Consider the following 12,956-nt stretch of genomic DNA (forward strand, 5'->3'; position numbering starts at 1 on the left):
GCCCTCCTTTGGCTGAGGGATTAAGGAAGGGGGACACAAGACATGGAGGGGCCAGGCTGCCAAGGGTCTGGTAGCTCCACACCACCCACAAAGACCACATTTCGCTTAAACACCACATTAGGAGGCTGCATTACCTGTCACAATGGTTGCATTTAAAGGGCTTTGCACCCGTGTGCTTTCTGTAATGCCTCGTGAGCTCGTCGCTCCGTGCAAAACGCCACTCGCACCCTTCCCACGAGCACTTGTAAGGCTTCTCACCTGCAGAGGGGAGGAGAGAAGAGTCAGCGCAGCAGTATTACTGAGCACTCCACTTGCAAGTCCGGTGTCTTCCACCTCACCCATTCCCCACCCAGGCAGGTTAGTGCACAGTCACACTATCAAGGCCACAGTGCAACTCAAACAACTTAAGATTTATGACACATTGTACTGTGGATGGATCCAGCTTCAGCTTCTGTAGATCTGTTAAAGTTCTCCCTACACCTTGTTTCCCATTTCTAACAAAGCTTGTTAACTGCTCTTGAGCGAAACCCAGCACATCTCCAGAATCCTCTGCCCTGTGCTGCTAGAGCCTCATTTTCAGTCAACCCTGCAGCTTGCTCAGCTCTTGTTGGCTAATTGCTCTGGTACTTGTGATGGCTGTACCAATATGTAACCACACCACAGGTGGGAGCAAGTCACATCTCTCCCTCCACACCCTCCGACAGCAACCACCACCACTGCACCACATGCTTTTCCCAAGCTGCAGCTCACTCCTTGCATGGCCAAACTGATATCCGCTCCCCCAAGTTTCCATGCCCACAGTCTTCTAAAGCTGCACCTTCTCTAGTTGCTCCCAACAACTTTTAGGGCTGTTTTTCTGCCCCCAGATATCAATCATATCACTGAAGCAGTGAAATGGTGCAGCAGTAACTCAGAAGCGAAACTGGTCCGCTGTGTTCACATTTAGCTATCTTCTAACAAAGAGCAGCCTCTGTGAATCAGGCTGCCATGGTGTAGCATCCTTCAGACCTCTTGATGGAGGCTTCCCAGGACTGGTACCCCCACCCCTCTTTTCTCATTCAGTGCACATGTATTCATATGCATGCAAATTTATCATCACCCCCACGAGGAAATGCTCCATTGCTTCTCTTTCTGTAGGAATTCAACATCACTGATCCCCACACAGTCAACACAGTGCAGATGCATTAGGAGAAGAGGGAGTTGAGATAAAATGTTGATAAGAAATCACTTGTACTACCAAGATCCTAAGCCAGCAACTATAAACAGAGAAGGGATTATTACTTATTTATTTATTCTTAAAATTGCTAAGAAGGCAATCTTAAAAAAAAAAAAAAACACACACCACTGACCAATCTGAAGTTGCAATCCATATGACCTCTCTTCTTGGCCACAGCAGGCAAATGTCTCAGTGCAGAGACTCAGATTTCTATATTTAGTGTGTTTATTCAGCAGGTAAAGAAGTGAGATCTCATTATGGTAGACCTATGTATTTCAAGGTGACAAATTGGAAAGGCCAAATGAAAAAGAAAAGCAAAGAGGGCAAGAGAATTGTATCAAAATACTTAATAATAAAAATATGCTCTGCTGTGAGTGAGTCTGCAGACTTATTGCTAAGGCAGCTCTGTTTTACAATGGTCACCCACCCCAGACAGCAGAGTGGGCTGAGGTGTTAACTGGAGCTGAGCCACTTTACCAGACATTAAGCACAGTAACTCAATTAAAGGATTCACTGGGTAAAGCAACGAAGAGGGAGCAGCAGCCAGTGAGACTTCATCAGAATATCAAATTGTCCCCTCAGCTCTGAAACAAGGAAGGCCAGCCTGGATGTCTCTATGGTATGCCACAACCCACCATAGGGACAAACCCAACAAGACAGTAATAACCCCATCTCACACTTACACTGCGCCTGACCGGTCAGCTCTGCAGATTTGTATGGTTTTTGGCGTGATTTTTTTCTTTAAAAAAAAAAAAAGATTTTTTTCAGAGGAAAAAAAGGCAAAAAACTTCTTGCTAGTGAGCCAAGTGCTGGTGTCCTGTTTCTGTGCTGGTTACTCAACTGCAATTCAAGTACTGTTACCAGCACTGCCCCAGACACCAGGGCTGCAGTTGTTCAGCATTGTCTCAACAGCCCATGACACCCTACTAAGCACATTGTATTTCATCCCCCCTTGTCAGAGAAGAAGGATTTCCCCTGCTCTGGTCACGTCTGAGATGGTGCAGCAGTTCCATGTGAACAGTTTGCGTGCATTATTTTAAAAAGCTGTCAGTAAATGAACCTCAGTGATAATTCAGCCTGTTTGGTTCTCTGATGCTCTCTAGTGCCTGCCTTAGAGAGCAGAGAGCAAGGCAGACAAAGCACTTCACATCACATTTGCTACATGTGCTATAAAGGTGAAAGATGAGTGCTCAGCCAAATCTGGCAGGTAGGGCCAGTCTGAGAGCAGAAGGGTGAAGGCAAAACATCACATGGTTCTGTGAAACAAGGGCTATTAGGAGTGAAGCTGGGTTTGGCTTGTTAACATTTGTCAAAAGCTTTGAAAATGTACAGTGCTATATATAGGTTAAGAGACAGAAATGCCAAGCATGATTACTGGTAAACCCACAGGATGCCACGTATCTCCACTGCTTGCTCCGGGGGCTCCTCTCTCAAGCGATCTCGATTTGCAGCTTACACTGCCCTGAGCTGAGTTCTGTTCTCAGATGCTTATCCTCTGTAACTGAAGCCACACAAAATGTCAGTGCACCTCCTTGTGCTCTCCGACAGCAGAGCACACTGGTGTGCAGAGCTCTGCGTGGCACACAGTGAAGGCAAAGGAGCACGGTGACCTTTAAAGCCCTGTAGACTCCCTGACGCAGAGACCTCAGGGAGAGCAGCATCCTGCTCTCCTTCAGCCACTTCATAGTCCGAGCGGGCATGGAGAGAGAGATCTCTGTATCTCTGCATGGGAGGACAAAGAACAAACTGCATCTTTAATGGCTGCTTTCATCTTACTCGCAGATGAAATGAGAGCTATCTTGCCAAGGTGTACGTCTGCAGGAAGCGTGGGCGTCAGAGGGGGAGAGGCCCCTCCTACCTCACTACTGGAAAGGCAGGCAGGAGAAATGGGAACGCTCATTTCCACGTGCCAGGCTGCTCTGCTGCTTTGTAGAGGAATAACAAGAATAAAAAGATAGATGGCAAAATTCTCCTCTGCTGAAAGCAACGGCAAAACTCCCACTCACTTCTACAGAATGAGGATCTCCCCTTTTTTAGCAAGTTAATTATGAGCTTTAAAATCCAATTAAAAATGTGCCATATGACAATTTTCAGGGTCTAATTCCTCAAAATTAATAACTCAACTTAAACCTCATGTATGAAAGGCATTCTCAGGAAGGAGCTCTGCTCCTTAAGTCATCCTTGTTCAACACAAGGATCTGTGCAGTGCTTACACAAATCCTCAAATCTACAGTGCACACCCAAAAAGAAGCCAATTCCCAGCTGTGTGCCTGCAGAAAGCTCCACCACAGAGCTGGCGGAGCTTCTACGTGTCCACAAGCACACCTGGGAAGGGCAGGCAGCCAGCAATGCAGATTTTAAGCATCAGATTATGCAGGTAACACAAAGTCCCACTTGTGTATGAAAAAATTCTAGAACTGAGCTAGGGTGGTGGAGCAACCCATGGAACACACTTTAGCAGGGGAGTTGGACTTGATGAATCCCAGAGGTCCTTCCCAACCCCTACAACTCTGTGGTTCTGCAATACTGTACTTCTGTGTCTGCTCTCTGGGCTGAACCACAGTGCTGGGAAGGAGGGCAGCAAAGACCAGCCCTAAAAGTGGAGTTTCAAACTGCAGAAAATACCCACATGAACACATCCTTAGTGGCATCGTGATAGCGCTTTAACAGCAGCTTGCAGATGCCTATGAACACATAGAGCACTATGTGGAAAACTACTGATCAGTCCTTAGGCCATTTCTAGCCTTTCATCTTCCCAGAGCATTTATTTGTACCCTGAGATTGGTCTGCCTGGGGAAGAAGCCCTCTATTCCACTTCTGTTTATGGCACATTTGTACAATCAGTAGGTGTACAACTGTACAATCAATAGGTGTACAGAGGTTAAGCTAAGTAAGATTATCACAGTGGAAAGATAATCAAAAAAAAATGAAAATGCTCACCAGTGCTGTAGGCTCACAGTAAACTCCACAATCTCCAGAAAAAGATCCTTCCCCAATGGGGGTCAGCCCTTAAATAGGGTCTAGGAGAGCAGCCAGGCTCCACCCTTCCGGTCACACAGCTGAATTGCCTTCACCTGTGCTCCCATGGCTGACGCAGTGCTTGTCTCAGGTGGTCAATCAGAGGTTCAGGCCGTGATCAACAGTTCCCATACACACATTACACAACCTCCTTTTAGAAACTACACCCAAAGCACGCTGTTACAGTCTGGCCCTCCATCCCTTTTCATTTCATCTAGCTTAGTCCAGTCTGGAACAAAGAACTTTGTAAATTTATAAGAAGCATGCAGTGATAAAAGGTAAAATTTAGAGAGAGTTATTGCACCCCTCAAATTAGGTCACTTTGCTGACTAAGACAGATGTACAGCTAAATATTAAGCACCTACACATGACTGGAATAGGTTTCTCTTGAAAGCCAGAAGTTTATAATCTGAAAAATGGAAGAGTGAAACATGCAGTCCCAGTATCACCACCACAGTAAACACACAGCAGATCCCCAGGCAAATGCTGTTGGTTGACCTGGGTTGGTTTTGCCATGAAGACACTGTGCCAGTCGTTTCCCATTTTGGTGAGCTTAATCTCATGCCATTTTACATCCTGAAAACCATCTGAAATAGTCACCTATTGCTCCTTTTGAAACTAATGGAGAGACAAAGGAATGTGTGGAGCATGACACATTAGAGAGTAGTAGGACTAAAGCTGGAAGTAAATGCCTCTCCTCTGGTTGTATGGGGCAGCTAGGCGAGCAGCCCCAGCTGTATCTTTGCTCTCTAGGCACAAAATGCAGACCAGCAGGTTTTCTTTCCCATATACTCAGCTTGCATACCCTATATAACCCCAGCAACAATTATTCTGTCACAAAACAAGGTAGTGGGGATGTTGTCTCTTCTCAAAATACAGAGTCCTGTCCTTGCCATGTACATCCCCTAGAAATTATCTGGGCACATTTCCTTTGTACAAAGAGTAAGAAGTGTGTTCACTATAGACATCTCAGAGGAGTGTTTTCAAGAGAGATCAATTAGTAGAAACGTTATGTACATGGACGTACATAACCAAGATCAGCTGAGGATGTTGTCATGATCACAAAACTACAGTACACAGAGGAAGATGCTAGGGATAATATACATCTTATATTTTGCACTATTTATTGCCAACCCCAAGGGTTTAAAAAGTCTGTGAGACCCATCTGCCCCCCAAAATAATGAGATTTTAAAGGAGAAAGCAGTAACACTTATAGACCATTTCCCTTCTGCTTTAGGGTCGTGATTTTAAACTTCTCTTGGATGCCCTGCAACTAGAAATATTAGTTACTAAAACAAAACAAAACAAAACAAAATAAAAGCAAACTAAACAGAGAAAGGGGTTTGTTTTCTATTCTCTGGATTTCAAGAGTGAAGACTTTAGAAGAAAACCCCACAGATTTGGGTATCTGCATAGTAAGACAGCATAGGCTGGCAGAGCTGTGAGGTGAAACCCAATGGCTGGTTCCATTGGAAATATGCCCATTAAGGCTCAAGTTTCACACAGTGATAAAGAAACATATTATGGTTATCCATGCCTGTTTGCTTCCTTCTGGCTCCCCATGCACCTCAACTTAAACACACAGCACAGACATGTTGGTTACAGTTTGCTTTGTAAAATAAGCAAGCCATTAAAGCCCCACAGTCCTGCAGTGATCTTCAAAAAGAGACCAACCCAAAAAAGTAAGGGGGGATCACAGTCAAAACCTCTTGCTAGAATATCTCAGTGCTAAAATGCGGTGCAGTTAAGAGGTTTCTTTTATCAGTATGACTAAGTTGGCCAGAAAGGTTTAAAGAAACTGAGGAAAAGAACACATGCTGTCTGCATGCACATTTTGAAGGGCAATCAAATAGAATGTTTGTTATGCTACACTATAAGAGCTCCTTAATATAGGATGTACACAGAAAAAATGTGTCTTTAAAAAAAATAAACACCCCTGAAAAATCACCATGTGTTCTACTTATTTACATACAGTTTCAGTTTATGAAAGAAACACAAAACATTTCCTTCCTTTTTAAATTCTGTGATTTAAAAAATACTCAAAATGAAACCAGTTCTAAAAAGTCTCAATATATTGAAAGCCATGCTTGCTTTAAGACTGGCATTCCCAGAGAATCAGACAAACTGCAAATTACAGCTGAGAGAGGAATTAAATGCTCTAAGGGCCTGAGTTGTACAAAGAAATGTGTGAAGAACCAAGCAGTCCCACTGGCTTTTTAAGAAAGTGTTCTAATAACTTTCCTTGCAACCCTTTCTGAGAAATCCTTTTGGGACCTACTGTTCCTGGGCTGGCAGCTGGGAGCACACCGTCACACCACGTCCCTGTAGGTGGGACAACTCTGTGCCGGCGCCGCTGTCCATGCAGAAGGAGGTTGCTCAGGAACACCAGCAACCAGGGGGGCAAATGAGAAAGCAGCCCCCCAAATTGCCTTGTGGAGAAATGCCAGGCAGACATTTGTATTTGCTTTACAGTTTATTACAAAAGTCTGCCACAGCACAATGGGAAGCCTAATGTGGAACATCACATTAACAATATTTTATATTTATGTAGCGCTCTTCATCTGTAAGGGTCCCTGAGAGCTTTACAAGCTACATGCGTGGCATACCAATGGAGCCAAGCCATAATTCTTCTTATTAGCTGAATATCAGTACACATCACATGACATAACAGAAAATGTGACTGGTCATACCTCTATTCATATGAAAAGTGCTACGTGATATTTAACAGGAGCATGTTGCTGAAGGAAATTCAGATTTATGGAGTCTGGAAAAAATGAAATCTCCCAAGCAAATAGGTCTCCTTTACACCCGTGTCTGTCCTCCGTCTTTGCACTTGCACACTCCCTCAAATACAAGATGCAGAGGAAGAGTATCCCAAGATCTGCTGTTTGTCAAATATCTCTACTTTCATGCTAAATTCAGCAAGTTACCCCCACAGGGCTCCAGAGTGCTCTGCTGGGGACTTCTCTGAAAAGCTACAGAGTGGCTGCAGTTCAGCACACAACAACATCACCCTCTTTTTAAGGTCAGAAGGTTCATGCCTTCAGCAAAAAGGAAGAGCAGGCTATTTAACACACACATCCTCTGGAAGTCAATGCCACTATTTAAGTGTATGTACACGTGACCCATCAACCAGTAAAACTAATTATAAAAATCAATTTCAGATACTTTCCTGAGCCTTTCATTCCTCAATATACTCCTAATTGATTTTTGTTGGAGAAATAGCAAGCGTAATTATTATTTTTATTATAACAAAGGAAGGCAAGGGGGGGCATGGTCAGTATTTTAAGTGGTTCGCCAGTGCTTTCTACCCAAAAAGAGGAAAAAGGGAAAAAAAAGCATTTTATTCACAGTTTTGCCACCTGCTGGAAAGATGGAAAAGCCTTTGAAAGGGTGACAAAGCACAAGAGAAAAGCTGGCAGCAGACAGTGCAGGGCTGGAGAGGAATGTGACAGAATTGTGAAAAACACAATGTGAGAAGGTTGTACCTATTTATAGGCGAGCAGGGATGATCAAGTGTAAAAGAAGTACATTTCCGTGAATGATGAACAGCTCCTTTCATCCAAAAAGGTCAGAAGTGCCCTTATAGAGAGATGGCTCTAATCATGTCTGTATTAGAGATGGGGGGGAAAGAGGTTAAGAGCCAGATCCAATGTCCAATCAGTCTTTCCACGAACCTCAAAGCTCCGGATTAGTCCCCAGGGCCCTTGTCAAAGCTCCTCTACCAAGCCAGCTGCAGAGGATGTGAAAATAAATGATTTTTTTCAGTCTTATTTCTTACAGACACACAGAGCAAGCACATAACACACATCCACAAAGCCTACTTGTCTAGCTGAAATGCAGAGGAAAGCAATGCATGCAGCAACGCTCAAAGAGATGGCAATACTCCATTTTCTATCCCACTCGTGAGGCCACCTGTAACGAACCCCACTGCAACCCGTGCCCCACACCAGGCGTGGAATGGCTGATGCCAGCCTTTACCTCCCTGGGCCTATTCAAACTCCCACTGAGACAAAGCCCCAAAACACAGCCGCCCTTCCAAATCCCCTCGGCGCCAGCCTGGGCGCACGCCGGCCTCCTGCCTGCTAATTGCCAGCCCAGGGGGCGGCAGCTGGGTGGCACGGCCAGCAGCACCCAGCAGCATCGCCAGCAGCGTGGCTCCCCAATTAGCCCTCCAGAAGGAGTGAGAAGGGGGGAGGAAAATTAAAATGTTTTGAAAAAAGGATGGATGGAGTTGCTTGGCAACGCGAGGGCAGAGCAGCTGTGCAGCAGGGCTGGTACCCGGCCGGGCTGTCAGCGCCCTGTGCTTTGTGCCGCGCATCCCCTCCTCTCCTCCTGCTTGGCCCCACCAGCAAGGCATCGCTGCCTGCCCTAATTACACATTCTGTGCTGCTTCGGGCTGCCACTGCTTTGGTCCCCAAGAGAAGTAGTAAGAACTTAAAAAAAAATCTTGGCTGAGGGCTTTCAGTTTCAAATTCAGCACAGCTCCGCGAGCTCAGAGATGCAAGGCGAGGCAGCAGCAGCAGGAGATGAAAAAGGAGAAAAATTCAGCAGTTCACCAGGTCAGAATTTATGATTTTATAATTCTGTGATCTGTCCAGGACTCCAGAACAGTTTTTACCTTTGTCTTTTTTAGTAAATTAGACTGGGAAGTGAACAATGGTGAGAGCCCTTCACAGGACATGGCGCATGTGTATTCAGTGCAGAGCAGGCAGCAGATCTGCTCCTTGGACACTTGCTTATTAGTCCAAGAGCTTCTGGGAAATACCATGCAAAAAACAAAAGTAAACACAAAAGATATTTATCAGTGACAAGAACTGACCAAGAAAAAAAACAACAAAACAAATGAAGACACGCCCACTTTCCCAACTATTCATGTTTTAAATTGGTTTTACTCCACATTTTTGCTAATGAATGTGATTTTTCGATTATTCAAAGCATTGCAGTGTTGATGGTTCATTCTATTTACGTGTCGCTTCCTTTTCTGCCCTTTGCCACTGAAAAATCAGAGAAAGATGACAGAAAGAAAGCGATGCAGAGTAGCAGACACAGCACAAGAATAAAACACGAGGGAAAATAATACCCATTCCCCTCTGGTTCTCAGTTTTGTCAAGAACAAAAAGAACGGAACAAGACTAGTTTGCTTTCATTCATTCAAATATCAGATTTGACTGGGGGGTGCACAAATGATTCCCCTTCCTCAGTTCTAAGTGAGAATGCAAGCACATGGCTGGAAGTCACCCAGGTCATTCGTGCTGCCAAATGAAGAACAGCATAGATGTACTACAAAATCCCACTGCTGGGTGACACTGCATCTTCACAGAGAAATCTTAAAAGACATAGATGTCTTGTGTATGAAACAACCTTCCTAACACACATCCAGCGGCAAACAAAGCCCTGGAAAAGAATCACCTTTGTGGCTCACTGGGTATTGCAAAGGACTGACAATAAAATCCAAATCATTTTATGACAGATCACAGCTTAGTCCTCTCAAGTTAATTTTCAACCAGATATTCACAGACAGAAGTCTTCTACTCAGAGGCAATTATTTCCCATTACACAGGCCGAGTTTTAGCTCACCCTGTTGCACGGAGGAAGGTTCTTTTCTCACTGCCCATCCCCAGCACACGTGCCATGATTTCCTAAAAACCAAATATTTTTCCTCCACCTTCTAAAATAACTGACAGCAACTACATTGGAAAACTACAAAACGTGGAAAATTGCAGCTTCAAGGAAAAAGCTTAGCTAAGTTGCAGGTGACCAACAGGAAGGCATCCAAATGGAAGTTCATGGAGAATTAACCATAACGCAGTTCCATACAGTTACAGATTGAACAAAAGTATATGCAGGTACGAATGCTTGTATTTTTATGACATTCATTTCCAAGAACTAATATGCACTTCTAGTGCTCTAATGGTCACTTAAGGTCGTCATAAAAAACTAGAATGACATTGCAAAATTGTCCAACTAATCTATTAAGTTCTCTCCGTTGGTGATAGGAGTGAGTCCAGGCGTATCGGAGCCCAGAGATCTGCAGGTAAAGAAAGTACTGTGCAGCATTTTGTGCTCCCCTTTCCAAAAGGGCTGCACAGGTCTTTAAAACTCCCCTCACTCAAAGTTCTTGTTCCATATTTATTTCAGCCTACAGCTGTACACTACCATTTCCTGATTGACATTTGGTAACCAACTGGCTTTTGACAGCGCTGTTAAACAAAAGTGTTCTGAAGACACAAACACGCTTTCTCCTGAAATCCACCAAAACTGAAATAGACAATTCTACACATGAAATCTGCCCTTCAGGCTGCATCGTATGCTTGCCCTTCACCTACCTTCAAATACACTTTTTAGACTACACTGTGGTGCTATACCATGTGCACCATCTGCTCATCTGAGGTGGTACTCTGAGTCACATCCTCCATACTCTTTGCTAGGAGACTCCAAGAGGTTCAAGGATGGATAGATGTGAGGAATACACCGGGAGACAAATGAGCAGTGGCCTGCTGTAGCACTCAGAGACACCTGTACTATCCCTCCCACTGCTGCTGACAGACAGCACGCATCACTTTCTACGTCTCCCTTGTACCAAAAGTCATCTCATATGGAAAACAATAGCTATTTCTATTTTCAAGCCTCAATATTAAGACCATCTCTCTACCTGTGCTACTGAATTGGCAAATGATGGAGCAGAAACACAGGACTGGAGATTATGGTAGCAGCAATCAAGCAATGGTGAACAGCATGGGTGTTTTAAATGCTGAGGGCTGCTTTTGGCAGGGCCTCTCCTGCTGTCTGTGTCACTCACAAAGCGCACTGTCTCAGCCTGAGCTCTCACTGTAATAACAAAATGAGGATCTGGCCCAGTACAGTGAAATCATAAGACTTCCCTCTAATCTTGCCAAATGGTTAAATGGCTTCAAAAAGAAAAAGGTTTTAAAGAGCTCATGATCAGGTTGGGCTTCTTTTAATCAGCTTTAATTAGATTAAATTAAAAAAAAAAAACAGAACTAACAAAACACTTCTTTCCAATTTGGCAATGCAACTATACCTCAGAACAAACCCAGGCATGAATGAAGGGTCTTCCTTACACACCCCTCCTGCCTCAGTTCCTTTGCTCTTGTTTCCAGCAACACATTCATCCACTACTTCAATTGCTGCCATGGGAGCTTCCTCTGTGTCCCTTTGCCATGTCCCAGCCCTGCATACAGAGCTGGGGAAATGTGGCAAAGCTGTGGATCTCTTGCCGTACAACAAAAAATTCCCAGGCCCTGGCTATTACTCCTCCTGTTCTAGATATACTCTTCTCCCAGTTGTTTTTCCCTTTCTCATTATTCAGAAGCTTGCATCCTGCAGAACTAGTGCTTTGCATGGCCACTTATATATTTTCTTTCTCATCCTTGGCTCCCTGTTGACCAGTGCCACCTCATCAGCACAACAGCACTGCAGCTTCCATCCATGGGTTATCACTGACGCATAGGGTCTTCATTTTCTCTATTATTCTTTCACTTTAAATTAATCTTCTTCATTTATCATCCAGCCTTCCCACCTCAATTCTTTCTTTTCCAATCATTTCCAAATTCTTGACACTTCCACTTCTAGCCCCAGCAATTTTGGAAAACTCTCCTCTGTCATTTTAAATCCCACCTCAAAATCCTTGCTTTCTTTAATGCTCTAATACTCTTGTGTACCTCTTGTCTTTTTCTTTCAAACATAGTAATGTGTTTTCCTGCAGGGTGGATTTATTTGTTTTGCTTACTCTCACCCAGCACTTTGGATCAAAGAACTGCATAATTTAAAATAAGATGTCATGACAACGTGAAGCAAACTCCACTTAAATAAGAGCTATCTTAAGACAGTATGTAGACTCCTACTATCTGTTTACATGGGCATCTCCTGCTTGTTTTTGGCTTTAGAAACATAAGTAAAGATGTGAGGTGGCAAACTTACGTTGATTGGAGTTGATTTGAGGTTGTATCAGATATCCTGCTTTTAGATGTGTAAACTAAAAAAACTCAAAACCTGATCCTCACAAAATGCAAACCCCAGCAAAATGCTCTACGGGTCACTTTTTATCATTACCACAATCTTCAGGATTTCCTGGTTAGATTATACATGGTGCTTTATCTCTGGCCATAAAGCATCCATGTTACCTCATACCTTCCCCTGTACATTATGGCAAGGAAGGCTGATGTGAGCTGTTTGGTCAGGAGATAGAAATCTCTTCCACAGATCTTTGATCCAAGGGAATCAGCGACTTCCTCATGACTAATCTTTCCATAGGTCACAGGCCAGCTCCCCCTTAGACGTATTTGCATCCAGATACTCACCAGCAATATCCTGTTTTCTAATTTAGGAAGTACTGATGACTATACATTTTCTTTGGCTCATGCTAATTCCTTTCCTCTCTGTTCTCCATTATGTTGGCAATTCATCTCCATGCCTGTGTGAAGACTGGACTAGAATTCCTGTCTCTTAAAGGAGACACTGATGTCTGCTCTGTGAATAAGTGTGAGAGAATGTGTTAGAGACGGGTTACAGTGCCAGTCCCAGTGACTCCTTTGCTAGGTTGTTTTTTTTTTTTGCTTCATCCCCATGCTGGCAGCACAGCCTTTCCAACCCTACAGCTCCTGTTTACAAGCAGAGCCACCAATTCAGCCCGACATGGCTTCTTTGCTGCCCTCTGACAGACAGACAGACAGTCCTGACACTATTCCTAGCTCCTTTA

The 12,956-nt window shown here is 44.0% G+C and overlaps 1 protein-coding gene across 9 annotated transcripts in view; it reads right to left on the bottom strand.

The window, feature by feature from the left end:
- KLF7 (KLF transcription factor 7) overlaps positions 1 to 12,956 on the bottom strand; it is a 111,714-nt gene that overhangs the window by 65,493 nt on the left and 33,265 nt on the right. For 8 of the 9 annotated variants that reach the window (XR_016468343.1, XR_016468342.1, XR_016468344.1 and 5 more), the window contains exon 3: positions 135 to 258. Coding sequence is in view for 2 of the 9 variants with exons in the window: in XM_031601264.2 (XP_031457124.1) it covers positions 135 to 258 (124 nt within the window). In the remaining 7 variants the exon portion in view is untranslated. Of the gene's footprint in view, positions 1 to 134; positions 259 to 12,558; positions 12,728 to 12,956 lie in introns of those variants that run through there. The other variant, XR_016468345.1, reaches the window with a different exon arrangement.

Source organism: Phasianus colchicus, chromosome 7 (assembly GCF_987193195.1).
Source record: "Phasianus colchicus chromosome 7, bPhaCol1.hap1.1, whole genome shotgun sequence".
NCBI classification, from domain to species: domain Eukaryota; kingdom Metazoa; phylum Chordata; class Aves; order Galliformes; family Phasianidae; genus Phasianus; species Phasianus colchicus.